Source organism: Pararge aegeria, chromosome 19 (genome assembly GCF_905163445.1).
Source record: "Pararge aegeria chromosome 19, ilParAegt1.1, whole genome shotgun sequence".
NCBI lineage: Eukaryota > Metazoa > Arthropoda > Insecta > Lepidoptera > Nymphalidae > Pararge > Pararge aegeria.
The window spans coordinates 3,932,681-3,946,176 of NC_053198.1; the positions used below are offsets into that span (position 1 = coordinate 3,932,681).

At 34.9% G+C, this 13,496-nt stretch overlaps 1 protein-coding gene across 1 annotated transcript; it reads right to left on the reverse strand.

Moving 5' to 3' along the window:
* Positions 1-2,059: 2,059 nt before the first annotated feature.
* Positions 2,060-11,053, reverse strand: LOC120632079. The gene is made up of 4 exons (XM_039901857.1): positions 10,700-11,053; positions 8,955-9,079; positions 5,657-5,743; positions 2,060-3,104 (listed from the first exon to the last, which is right to left on the reverse strand). The coding sequence occupies exons 1-4, from the start codon at positions 10,974-10,976 to the stop codon at positions 2,934-2,936; spliced, it is 660 nt and encodes a 219-aa protein (XP_039757791.1). The 5' UTR covers positions 10,977-11,053; the 3' UTR covers positions 2,060-2,933.
* Positions 11,054-13,496: the final 2,443 nt, after the last annotated feature.

The window sequence follows — 13,496 nt, forward strand, 5'->3', positions numbered from 1 at the left end:
ATGAGCTAGTATTATGGAATGTGACATCCTTTATATCATACTTTTTTTTTAATATAACGCTTGTTAGAAATGGAGGTAAAACAGAATTCATAATCTGATCTAACCCAAATCAAAAATAATACTAAAGATGTGTATTATAGATAGACTTGTAGTATTATAGATAGACTTTGTACATGGTTTTTAATAAAAGGCTTGTTTGAAAGGGAGTACCTTCTAAGTCTATCAAGTACAACTATTTTCACAATCTTATCTAATACAAATCTTAAATATTACTTAAGAAGTGATCTAGAATATCCAGTGGCGTGCACTTAGTTTCTTACCAGGTTATGCATATAGCAGGAAAATTGCATAAAACGGCAAAAATCCTCCCGGTTTATGAGATATATATAAATTTTAGGGTATGCAGTGCTTTTGTGCATGTATGAAGTGCACGCCACTGAGAATATCATAGATTGCTTTTTACAATTTTTTTTTTTTTAATACAAGGCATGTTAGATGTGGAGTAGAAGTCAAATTACAAGTGATAACCTATGTTCCACAACTTTTGCCTGGGATCAAAACTTTTAGACAAATATCAGTACAAAGTTATCATAAAAAAATATCATCTGTGTCAAATAGCTTCACGGTTTACTTTGGTTACAGCAAAAAGGTTATAATTAAATAATATTAAAACAATAATTCACACACACACACACACACACACACACACTTATACACATATAAATGTGGTGTTAAGTCATTGAAGTGAATTAAATAAATAATAAATAAAATACTACGACAATACACACTTCGCAATCCAGCCCCAAAGTAAGCGTAGCTTGTGTTATGGGTACTCAGATGACTGAATTTTTTTTTATAAATAATTCACATAAATACTTAGAATATACATATAAACACCCAGACACTGAAAAACATTCATGCTCATCACACACACATTTACCAGTATTGGGAATCGAACCCACGGCCATGGATTCAAAAAGCAGGGTCGCTGCCCACTGCGCCAGTCGGCCGTAATTAGGGTTATAAAATTCCTTTTTACGTTACTTTTTTAAATGAAAAACTGAAACATATTATTTGGAATGAGTATCATTTTGTATCGAGTATTAGCAAATTATAAATGACACTTTTTATGGTTACCTAGTAGGTGGGTTAGATACCTATTTTTCATCATTCATTGGATTAAGAGCAATGTCCCACAACACTGCTTTAATGCAAGTTGGTGACGTAATATGATAATATATAGGTAGTTTGTTTGTATAAATAAATAAATATAAATATATTACGACAATACACACATCGCCATCTAGCCCCTTGTTATGTGTACTAAGATGACTGATGAATATTTTCAAGAATAATATACATAAATTCTTATAAATACCCGGCCACTGAAAAACGTTCATTTTCCAGTTGTGGGAATCGAACGCACAGCCTTGGACTCGCAGGTTCGCTGCCCAATGCGCCATTCAGCCATAGGTAGATATTGATTTATATTTCTTAACTAATTATATTTTATTTAACATCCATTAACATTTTTAACGTTTTACACTAGCTATATTAAAATGAATAAAATATTATCTGCGTTGGTATATAATTTGGCAATTGAATTTTTATTTCATTCTGACTACTATATAGTATAGTATAGTATAGTATACTAAGAAATAGGAAATAGTATACTAAGAAATTATAATTTCTATAAATTTTTAAAATATATATATAAATAATATATATTAACAATCACAATTTATGGTACATAAATAATTAAAAAAAAAAAAACACCCAACCTATGTATAAAGTAGGGGCTTTCTTACAGTCTCAATTATATTATATATATATAATATTATATATATATATATATACATATATTACTATATACATACTTTATACATAGGTTGGGTGTTCATTCATTTTTTTTTTATTATTTATGTACCATAAATTGTGATTGTTAACATATATACATGAAGTGTACAAAGGAAAGCTTATCTCTATAAGAGATCTCTTCCAGATATCCCAGATTGTGAGTAAAATAATTAAATTGTGGTACAGGTCAAATAAAGGTGCAATATACTAAATGATAACTAACAAAAATACGCAATATATCTAATTACTAACAAAATTCTACTACAGAATTTATGATTCTTTACTAATAACATTTTAATTAACATCCATTAACATTTATATCGCTTATATAGGAATGAAATATAATCTCCGTTGGTTTGTGATTTGTCGATTGATTTTTTTTTTATCCACTACAAGTTATCCCTTAACTATCTCACCAAGGTAAGTCAAGAATAATCAAAAGTGATAGCGGGCTGTTTAAAGACTAGAATTTTATCAACGCATCAAAAGTGCCATCTATTTGCCTATTTGGATAAAGAAATATTTGACTTTGAATTTGACTTTGAATGTAGTGTAGGTGGCCTGCTTAATTTGTAGGTTGGATCTTGAATCGTCGCCATATTGCGGATAAAAATGGAACTACTTTTTCCTATACACTTTCGATGACAGGTTGTTGATATTGATACAAAAAAACATCGTGATATACACAAAGGTGTGTGTCCACCAATACGCACTTGGCTAAAGTGGTGGACTGCGGCCTTAACCCCTTCTCATATTGGGAGGGGATTACATAACCCATAGTACCCATCTAAAAATGACCTCAGGAGATGAATAATTGTTAAATTGCCAAAAAATCCGCAAAGAAACGCTTGCTTCTATCCAATATGGTAGCGGGCTAATCTGTTAGGGGTATAGCGGTTAGGAGTTAGCAACAGGATGAATGTGAGAGGTAGGACACTATAGTAAATATTTATTCGATTTGTAACAATAAGGGCGGTTGGGAGTTACGAGTAGCAACAGGATGAATGTGAGGTAGGACACTATAGTAAATATTTCTTCGATTTGTGACAATAAGAAAAAAAATTTAATCAATTCTCTTACTTCTCAGCACCCTTACTCCGCTTCAGTAGGAAAAGTGCGTGACGAATTTTAAATCGATGATTCAAACGAGCAATCGCGTTGTCGGGATCCGTGCACTCTGGTGTCATCAACATTGTTTGCAACTCCAAATACAATGTTTCCAGTATAAGTGCCCTAGGTTTTGTGATCTGAAATGAGAAAAGGGGCCATCAGCCTTCGCAATGCAATTCAATTTTGCAATTCAATTAGTTTATTTGCCGATTGGTTTTACCATTTTGGTAGATAAAATATAAGGACGAACGGCATGCAGAAATATATGTTCTTACACTAATTCCTAATTTCTATAATAAAACTATTTTTTATTACAAATGTGACAATTTATTTGAACGAAATTAAAAATAATTAATAAATATTGAGCTGTATAATTCTACGCATTGATTGTTCCAAATAAATTTATTATATTTTGTTAATTAATATTAATTAATTTGTATTTATTGTTTGAAGTATATTTGTTTCTTTTTTTAAAACTTTTCATCCGTTTGTTGGGACTTGGGATTTTGTGCCCACATATATCGCATTTGTAATAAAAAATAGTATCTACAACCCGTGCGATGTTGTCGATTCCTCACTTGTTGCACAATATACTATTAAATCAATCGGCATTATTAAAATAAGACACAAATTTAAGACTGACATCAACATTACAAATACCCAATCATGTCAAATTATCATTCTACTTAATCCTACTTAATATTATAAATGTCAATGTAAGTTTGTTTGTTATGCATTCACGCAAAAACTACTTAACCGATCCTCATAAAACTTTGTACACATAATCTTGGAAGTGTTAGAAGTAATATAGGATACTTTTTATCCCGACATTGAGCTCGGTTCCTTTGGGAGAGGGGATGAGTGTTTGAGGATTTTACACCATAACTCCGACAAATTATAACCGATATAAATAATTATTTTTGTTTTATACAGGTTATAATATGTGTTTAATGTTGCCCAAACTGTGGTTGGAGACAGAGGACAGATTTCCTCAGCGGACAGCAGCAAACCCCTCATTTAAGGCTTAGCGCTTTTAAATCTAAAAGTCAGTATCGCTTACTTTAATTTACATCAAAAAACAAAATTAAACGCAGACGAAGTCGCGGGCAACAGCTAGTACTATATATTCTTGGAGTATAATAACATTTCCCAATAAGCAATTTTTAAATCTTATTCTTAAAATCTACAAGATATATGTGTCTGTCGGCTAGCGACGCTGGCGATTTGTTGTATATTTTAGGCTCCATAATGAAAATACTATTCTCGTATAACGCTGTAGAATGTGGCTTAAACCATAATTTATTTTTCCTGCGTTCGCTATCACTATATAAGTGTTTGTTCTCTTTGATAAATACCAGAACTTCATAAATATAAAAACAAGGTATAACGTCTTTTTCAATTTTATTTTTATTTTTGTATAGTCATCATTATTTCAACCAATGGACGTCCGCTGCTGGACATAGGACTTTTCTAGGGAGTTCCAAATAGAGAATCTCCAAAAAGAGATCTTGTGCCGCTTGGGTCCAGCGGCTCCCTACGACTCGCTTGATGCCATCTGTCCATTTCATCGCGAGTCTACGAACGCTGCGTTTACCAGTGCGAGGTCGCCATTCCAACACCTTTTTGCGTTGTAAATTGTTTTTTAATTTTTGTATAGGTATTATTTTGTGTTTTTTATATAGGCCTAGTTGCCTGAAGCAAATAAATAAATAAAAAAATATCGTCTTGCTCTTTCAACAAATTTAAACATCATAATTCCGAACCACTACCGTGTGGTATGCAGCCATCCATACTCAGCCATGCAGGTATCCACACGATGTTTTACTTGCCTGCGCTGTTGTTTTGAGTGGAAGGTTATAGGATCTGGTCTGGTAGGAGGATTCGTTTGTGGCTGGTTTCTACACTACCGAAAAGACGTGTAGTGCCATCTAGTAGTTATAAAAGAGTACGTGTCTCATTGTAATATGGACTTTTGAAAAGTAGAAACTGTAATGTTTCCTACTAGATGGCACCACAGTCGTTATAAGACTCAAATAAATCATATATACTAATTTCGGCATCGACGGTAGTATAGCCGTAGCTTAGTGGTTAAAGCGCTCAGGCCGCGATTGCCAGAGAGTCGCAGGTTCAACTCCTGTCTGCTCCGAAATTTTTACATGCATTTTAAAAATCTTATAAAATTAACATATCCTCCAAATTTAGTTAAAAACACTAAAAAAATTATGAAATTATAAATTCTATTGTTTTTATACTGAATTATCATAATTTCATAGTCGAAGAGTGGACAAGAGTTGCCATCCGATTCCTAGGAAGCCGCCCGCCTTTAAATACCTATCAGGTATTCGTGACTGACTTCAATAATTTGACTTTCTAGCTACAACTATATATTAAAACACATTTAACCAATCGTGGTTACTACACCACGACAAGGTGAAGCAGGCCACTCCGCTCTCATCTCTTACAAAACAGAAAAATTCTAAAGATTGTTAAACTAAAAAAATGATGTTGGAAACGAGCAATCTGCTGAGTTTCTTGCCGGCTCTTCTCAGTGGAATCTGCCTTCCGAACCGGTGGTAGAGTCACTACAAACAGACTGACTTGCCGTTTCAAAAGTGCTTATAAACTAGGCCTACATGAATTTTGAATTTGAACAACACAAATAAAATTAATTAATTTTTTTAAAACAAACCTTAAATAATGGTATCAATTTCCTTGACTGCGTCCGATTATTTCCCGACGGTTTGAGCACTATAGTCAAAAAGCAAATAACTTGATTCTGTAATGAACAAAATAAAATAATGTTAGATAGTCACGAATAATTTCCATCTAAGATGCAGGATCTTATCTTAGAGAAGTTAAAAAATACTCGACTTTAAGTGTTTAATTAACAAACTATACCGAAAATTGGCGACCGAAGTTAGGCGTGACTACGCCTGAAATTTATTTTATTACCGATGACACACCAAACCGAAATTACGTCGCGTTATGCATACAGCCGAAAAACGGTCGAGCGTAAGTTCGGCACCGATTCGGCGGCAATGTTTTGCACAGCACATTATACGCGACCGTAGAATTCAATGGTTGCACCATCAATATTCTTTCCTGTATTTGTCTTCTTGTAAAGCCTCAGCAAATGCTATTACTGTAAATCAGTCTATTTTTGGGTTTCAAGTAACAACGAAACCCTAACAAGATCGCTTTGTTTTGCGTACTGTGTAGATAACACGCTCGAGACCCTGAATTAAAAAAAATAGGCTATTATCGTGTCATATCAGCCGAATGCGTCGGAACATAAAATCATCCACGGAACTTCGGACGCGTATTTTCGGCATGGCGTGTTAATCACTAAGACCTTGCTTCGGCCAGTACGATATGCCGCTGAGGGAGTGATTGGTGCGGTTCAGGTCACTATGAGAGGAGTCACAGACTTTCTTCAGTGTCTCCGCTCAGAGTGAGAATGGTTTAGGCTGTTGTATACTACGCAGCAAAGCGGTGATAGCCCAGTGGGTAGTAGCTGGAGTTCACTTTCGGGGGGCCGAGTTCGAATCCCAGAGTTTGAAGTTATTAAAATATCGCTTGCTTCAACGGTAAAGGAAAACCTTGCTAGGAAACCTGCATGCCGAGAGTTCTACATAATGTTCTCTGTGTTACTGTGTGTGCAGTCCACCAATCCGTACTGGGCCAGCGTGGTGGACTACTGCCTTAACCCCTTCTCATTGTGGGAGGATACCTGTGCTCGGTAATGGGTTGATATGATGATGATACCACGCTGGCCATGTGCGGATTGGTGGACTCTCAGGCATGCAGGTTTCACTGTTGAAACAAGTCATATTATAGTTGCTTACAAAGCACATAAATTAGAGAAGATCTTAGAAAAGTTAGAGGTGCGTGCTAGGATTCGAACTCTGCCCCCTGAAAATGAAGCCTCCCGCAGTTGCAGTGGCTTGTACAGGGTTTTTGACCAGGGTATGCATAAAGAAGGATGATGCCATAAAATAGAACAATCCTGCGTGTTAATGAGTTATACAAAAAATTTTGGGTATGCAGAGCTTTTGTGTATATATGAAGTGCACGCCACTGCGTAGTTGTTATCATCGTGTTATCATATAAACCTATTACCGACGCACTACTGTCAGGGTTAGGGTCTCCTCCCACAATGACAAGGCGTTAATGCCGTAGTCCACCACGCTGGCCCATCGCGGATTGTTGACGTTGGTGGACGTTGCTACCATAGTTTAAAGCAATAACATTTTAATATAGCCGATGTTGTGCTTGATATGAAAAATTGGTTTTATATATTCCATTTATATAGATTTATATGAACCTCTTGAACGGCTGGACCTTTTTCTCTTATTTAGCCCTTGAAACATTAGCGGAAATCTACAGAAGGTTTAAACGGTAAAATAAATACTAAAAACGACAATAACATGTAGTTACATAATATATTTCTGTGGTACGTGTGTTTGTCACTAACTTCCTCTTAAGCATCTATGGACCGGTTTGATGAAATTTTGTTTTGACACAATTGGACACAATTGGACCCGGAAGGTGGCGTGACGTCAAAAATATTACTATAACTCAATTAGCTACTCCCAAATTTCTGAATGCCGAATTTCATGTTTTGATATCTTACTGCTTTAATAAACTTCAATTATTTTGGATATTGCTACTGCTACAGTAGATTGGATAGATTAAGGGAGCTCGCGATGTTCTAAGATAAGCCTTACTTTTAGCAAATTGCATCTATTTTATCCCACTTTAATAAATTACACGCTTTATATTAGCTTCACTTGTAAGTATTTTTGTAACTGACTTCTTTGGGCGCGATTTAGACCCACTTTAAACGGTCAGATTTCTTTCAAACTTTGTAGAAATATCGAGGACCGATGACAATACACTAATCTGAAAAGATTATTCCAATTTTCACTATAAAAAATAAGATTTTTTACTAATTACTACAGCGCCATCTAGACCCAAATGTAAAAAACCTATGGCGTTCGCGTACCTAACAAATTCCACAGAAAACATTAAGCTACTAGATGGTAGAGGGCGTTAGCTATTACTATTTAATGGCCTGTTTTAAATAATAATCAGAACTTGCATTTCGAGAGACGGGCACACTGAATAAAAAAAAAAATATTATATCTATATTTTATCTCTTTAATGGTGGATGGGTTACCGATTAATTTTGCTCTAATAAAAATAATAGATCAAGAAAAACTAAAAAAAATCGCTATTATGAATAAACTAAAAGAAAGAAATTAGTTTAGTTTTTTATACCAAGCGTGTTTTTTAGTTTGTTTGAACTATTTAATTTATTTATTTTTAGTATATTTTTACGACCTCCCCTGGCGTATTTTGAATTTAAGTAGGAGTCCCCGGATCTGATTCCCGGCAGGGACACTTTGGGAATTCATAATTTCAGAATTTTCTCTGGTCTGGTCTGGTGGGGGGCTTTGGCGGTGGCAAGTTACCACCCTACCGACAAATATGTGCCGCTAAGCTATTTAGCGTTCCAGTGCGATGTATCGTCCAAAAATCAATTAGGGGCATGACTACCATACTACCTCACAGGTTAGCCCGCTACCATCTTAGATTGCATCATCACTTACTACCAAGTGAGATTGCAGTCAAGGGCTAACTTGTCGTATTTATATAAATATAGTAAATATTAAATATTAAATATATTATAAATATTAATGTAAGTTTGTTTGTTACGCTTTCACGCAAAAACTACTAACCCGATCATCACGAAATTTTGTACATATGTATATTCCTGAAGGTATTAGAAGTAATATAGGATGCTTTTTATCCCGAAATTAAGCTCAGTTCTGTCGGGTGAGGGGATGAAAGTGTTTGACAATTTTACACCGGGCTTAGCTATCCTAAAGTGCTGCTACATTTATGAGGCACGTCTTTCGAAAAACAAAAACAAAAGCGGACGAAGTCGCGGGCAACAGCTAGTATAAATATAATAAATTAATTACCAATTTGATAACTTCATTTACTATCACATCCTCAATGCTTGACCAGGGCACAAAATTGGTTTTCGTCCCCATCATGTACTCCACCGAACATTGAATACCAACTGTTGGAATGACCAAAACAGTTTCTGTAAGAAATACAAATATTAATAAGTGCAAAGCCAATGGTAATTAATTAAAGGTATCATTATCAACCTATTATCAGCCCACTACTGGACCTGGGTCTCCCCTCATAAAGATAAGGGCATAACAAGCTGAGAAAGGTTGCTTCGGTCAACTTCACACACCTTTGAGAACTTCATACAGCAGGGCTTCCTAGCCTGGCACTCTACTCTTTGTGCAGCACTACAGATATCCCATTTATGGGGTAGTTTTAGTTTTCTTAATTCTTTCTCATATAATAATCTACCTAACTCACAGGTACCTTTCTATTTTAACTAGCTAGGTTGGGGTGGGGACGCTGTGCAAAATTCTTAACTTGTAAGTGCACTGCTGGCTTAATAAGGTTGGGAACCCCTGCAGTGGCCTGCATAGAGGGTATGCACAGGGTATGCAGATGATATAAAATGAAGAAATCTCCAGTTATAACAAGTTATAAAAACCATAGGGATAGGCTTTGTAAGAGTTATAAAAAGCCTACACTTAAGTATTTATAACAAGTACTGGAGATTTTCTTCATTTTATATCATCTGCATAGCCTGTGCATACCCTCTATGCATGCCACTGAAACCCTGTTATAGAGAATTTTCAGGCATGCTGGTTTCTGTACGATGTTTTCCTACACTGTTAAAGCAACTGATTGATTAAATGAAAAGGTTTAAATTCTAAAATTGAGTATAACAATATTCATAATAATAACCAAATTTTGCAAAGTTTTCATAAAAATATACAGCCATACTTGACAATCATAACTTCACACTGATATTTAAGGTAAAATGGCTTCAGGGATTACTACAGCATTAGCAAAATGCTTATAAAGACTAAATAATTTTGAAACAATAATTCATAAACATGTTCATATACTGCAAATGACAAGCTTGTGAATTTGCCTAGCTTCAAACCCATTGCTTTGCACACACATTGCATTTTTATCACAACCTTCCGTTCTTACGGTCCTGGGTTCCGGATCCTAGGAATTCCCGCAAAAATATCCATTCACAATCCCGGGAAACATTGGATTCCCAGGATTATATTTGATGATAATATGATTTGATGGATATGTTAATATTTTTGACTTTGTTTTTCTCTATATTAAGTAGTAAAAGAAAGTGGAAATTTGATCATTTTTTCTCAGATCCTAGGAATTAAAAGTCCATTTATAAAACAATGCATATGCAGCATGGCTAGCATGGGAAGGAGATAATGATATCCCCTGGGAAATGATATAAATTTATCTTCTACCACAGCTTTATCAACTCTCAGAGCACTGGTGCACAAGTGGAAATAATATCCAAATAATATATGTGTAATAATAAACAGGGGTAAACTTCTCCTATTCCATGTTCCAGTGATTAAGCAGATGGGGACGTTAACTATATCCCTTTTCAGGGGAATTAATATAATAATAATATAATTTAATTTTTATCTCCCGCCCATGCTAGCCCTGCAGGGTGCCAAAAAGTGACCATGACTTAACTTTTTTTTTTGATTTTTACTTGTGCAAAGTTGGGGAATCATAATAATAGTTAGCTTAGAAGGCAACAAGCCAACCAGTATTAGCTAAAAGTTTGCAGAATACCATTACAAACCTGTATGAGCGGTATGTGTTAACCAAATGAGAATTATGAAGAGAAATAATGAAAATATCACGAAATTAACCTCCGGACAACAACAACCGCAAATGAATATGACCGCATTCATTAGACCAAGCATAAAAATCGGGTACGGCAAAATGGAATTCCTTTCGCCGTTTCTGTAATATATTGTATATCGTTGAGAATAAGGCGAGTTCTGATAATCCACTCTAAGGCCAATTTCTGCGCCGTCAACATTTTCGTGGTGTATTATTCGGTACTTTTTTGTCATTTTTTTCAAGTTATAGATTGAATTTCAGCCAGCAAAGTTTTATTTACAATGTTCCGGCGACTAATTTCGAAAATATATTCAGCACAAATTTAGAATGACAGATGACACTTTTTTTCTATAGTTTTCATGACAGTTGACACTTGACAGCAAAGTCGATGAGAGTCACAGATTACTATGGATACCACAGACAGAGTCTTCACCCGTGATACTACTGACGAAATAGACTATAGTCGTAAAAATGTAATAGGCCCGTTTTGACATTTGTGCAAGACCATAGAATGTAACTTGGAACAAAACTAAAAGAAACAATAAAATAAAAATCATTTAAGTGTTTTAAAAAAAACGTAATTTTTTTGGGACGTTAAATAATATGAAAAAATATATTGCGAGTAATCATTTTGCGCCTACTTTATAGTAGCATGCAATTTATAATTGTTGCGAAACATTTCGAAAACAGTTACGTTCTTAGTCTTTTTTTTATTCTAGAGTTGTTACCCCTTTTTTTACTGAATAACAAAATTAAATATTGTGTAGTAATCTTAACTGCAAAGAATGTCTTGGTACTCAAAGCCGCAAATAAAATTTGGAATTGACGACACTGGGTTCTAAATAATGAGTCTGAGTTGATGTATCTGACCAAGCGGCACATGACTGAAACGTTCCCGCGCGCACTGCGCAGTTTTTCGTTCCCCATCTTGTAAAGGTGACTGTGCGCTCGCTTAAGTTTGATATATATTGTTTACTATTACGTTAACTTTGGCTCTTCTACTTTGGACATTGATTTAAACATAGTGATTTGACTCGATTTTTATGTTTGTTTTTAAATAGTACGAACTCTATTTCAACATGTTGAAAAGTGGACGTATAATCAACAGCCAGTCACGCGAATTGGTTGTGAAGTTAAAGGAATACTTTGAACGAACGAACACTTTACAATACATAATCATATCAATCAAGTACTGATACAAACTTGAATTGATTTATCGTGAGTATCGAGTCTTATGGTTCCATAACTAGTTACGTAGCGATGACAAATGTCAAAACGGGCCTATTCTTTTTTACTATGGAGGGTAGAGGTAAGGAGAGTCATCTGTGTATATGAAAAAGTGTCGTCAAAATGTATTAAATTAGGATGGCGCCACATTTGCATCAGGGTAACTCTTAAAAGAAGCGCCAAATATAAATATTGTTAGAGTAGGCTTGAAAAATAAACAAGGAAGTATGGAGATACAAGGAAGTAAGGTTATATTTACCACAATATTTTGTACAACGTAAGTTGTTGAAATTCTCAATAATTAACTACTTTAGTCGATAATGACATTAAATTTTTTAACTCGGCATACTTCAATTCATCTACGATTGCTACATTCATACCATATCTTGTGCATCCACCAGCGCCATTGTGGAGGATTTTTGAACTGTTATATCTCCTGATGATGTTCCGTGTCGGAGCGAAACGTTTGTAACATTGCCGAAGATCTATTTGGTGTAGAGAGGGTCCGCTGGTACTTATACATTTTAATTACAATTGAAGCTCCTATAATTTGGTAGGTGTCTGTTGTGGCAGTGTGTGGTCTAGCGTTGTCCTGAAACAGCACTGACCTCGAGCGATTGACCAACCTCGATTGTTTAGCAGCTAGCTTTTCCATCATGGTTTGCAGTTGCTGACAGTAGAAACCCGCTGGAATCGTCTGGCCAGATTTAAAAAAAGCTTTAGAGAACAACTTCGGCAAAAGTACACCAAACGCTTACAAGTATTTTTTTTGAGTAAATTTTCGCTTGCGGCAGGATTTGGCTCGTTCGCCAGCGGTCAACCATTGCGATGAGTGTTTCCGATTATCGCGCAGGATCCACTAATCATCACAGTTAAAGATTTGATTTGAAATTCTTTCATTATTGTGCCGGTTGAGTAATGTAACACAACAGGCGACGCACGTTTGTCGGTTTGTTGTATTTAATTCATGAGGTACCCGCCTTTCAAGCTTTTTCACCTTGCCAATTTGCTTCAAGTGGATTAAAACAGTTTTATCACTAGTACCGATCATTTATTTAGTACACATAAATACTCGAAATTGAGAATCTCGTTTTTTTACATTAATTTATTATGTCAATAGCGTAAAGCTCGTAGTTATTTTAGAAGTAACTTTATAAGGTTATATATATCGATTTATTTGTATTATAATTGATTATTATTGATTTAATTGTAGCTCATTGGTATAAATATATTGATAAAGCTATGAAAATGGTGATATGTGCCTTTAAATTTGGTTTATCCTGACCCGAAAAGGGTGATAAAACATTTGACATTCAGGGGTACATACATTTACTTAATTTGGCTCACATTATATAAGGTAACATTAAAAACTTAAATAAATTAAAATTAAAAAAAAAACATATGTAAGTGTTTTTATTGGTATACCTACGTCAGACATTTTTTCTGTATAAAAAGAAGGTAAAACTGCAGTTGTACCCGAGATATCCGGGACGATTATTTGTCTGCATCAATGTTTATTTGCCGAA

Excerpts from the sequence above, each read along its gene's own strand:
- LOC120632079 (XM_039901857.1), bottom strand. The coding sequence starts at position 10,976 with ATGACAAAAAAGTACCGAATAATACACCACGAAAATGTTGACGGCGCA. Across the intron at positions 9,080-10,699 it reads AACACATACCGCTCATACAG|AAACTGTTTTGGTCATTCCA; the intron begins GTTTGTAATGGT and ends TATTTCTTACAG. Across the intron at positions 3,105-5,656 it reads AATTGATACCATTATTTAAG|ATCACAAAACCTAGGGCACT; the intron begins GTTTGTTTTAAA and ends TTCTCATTTCAG.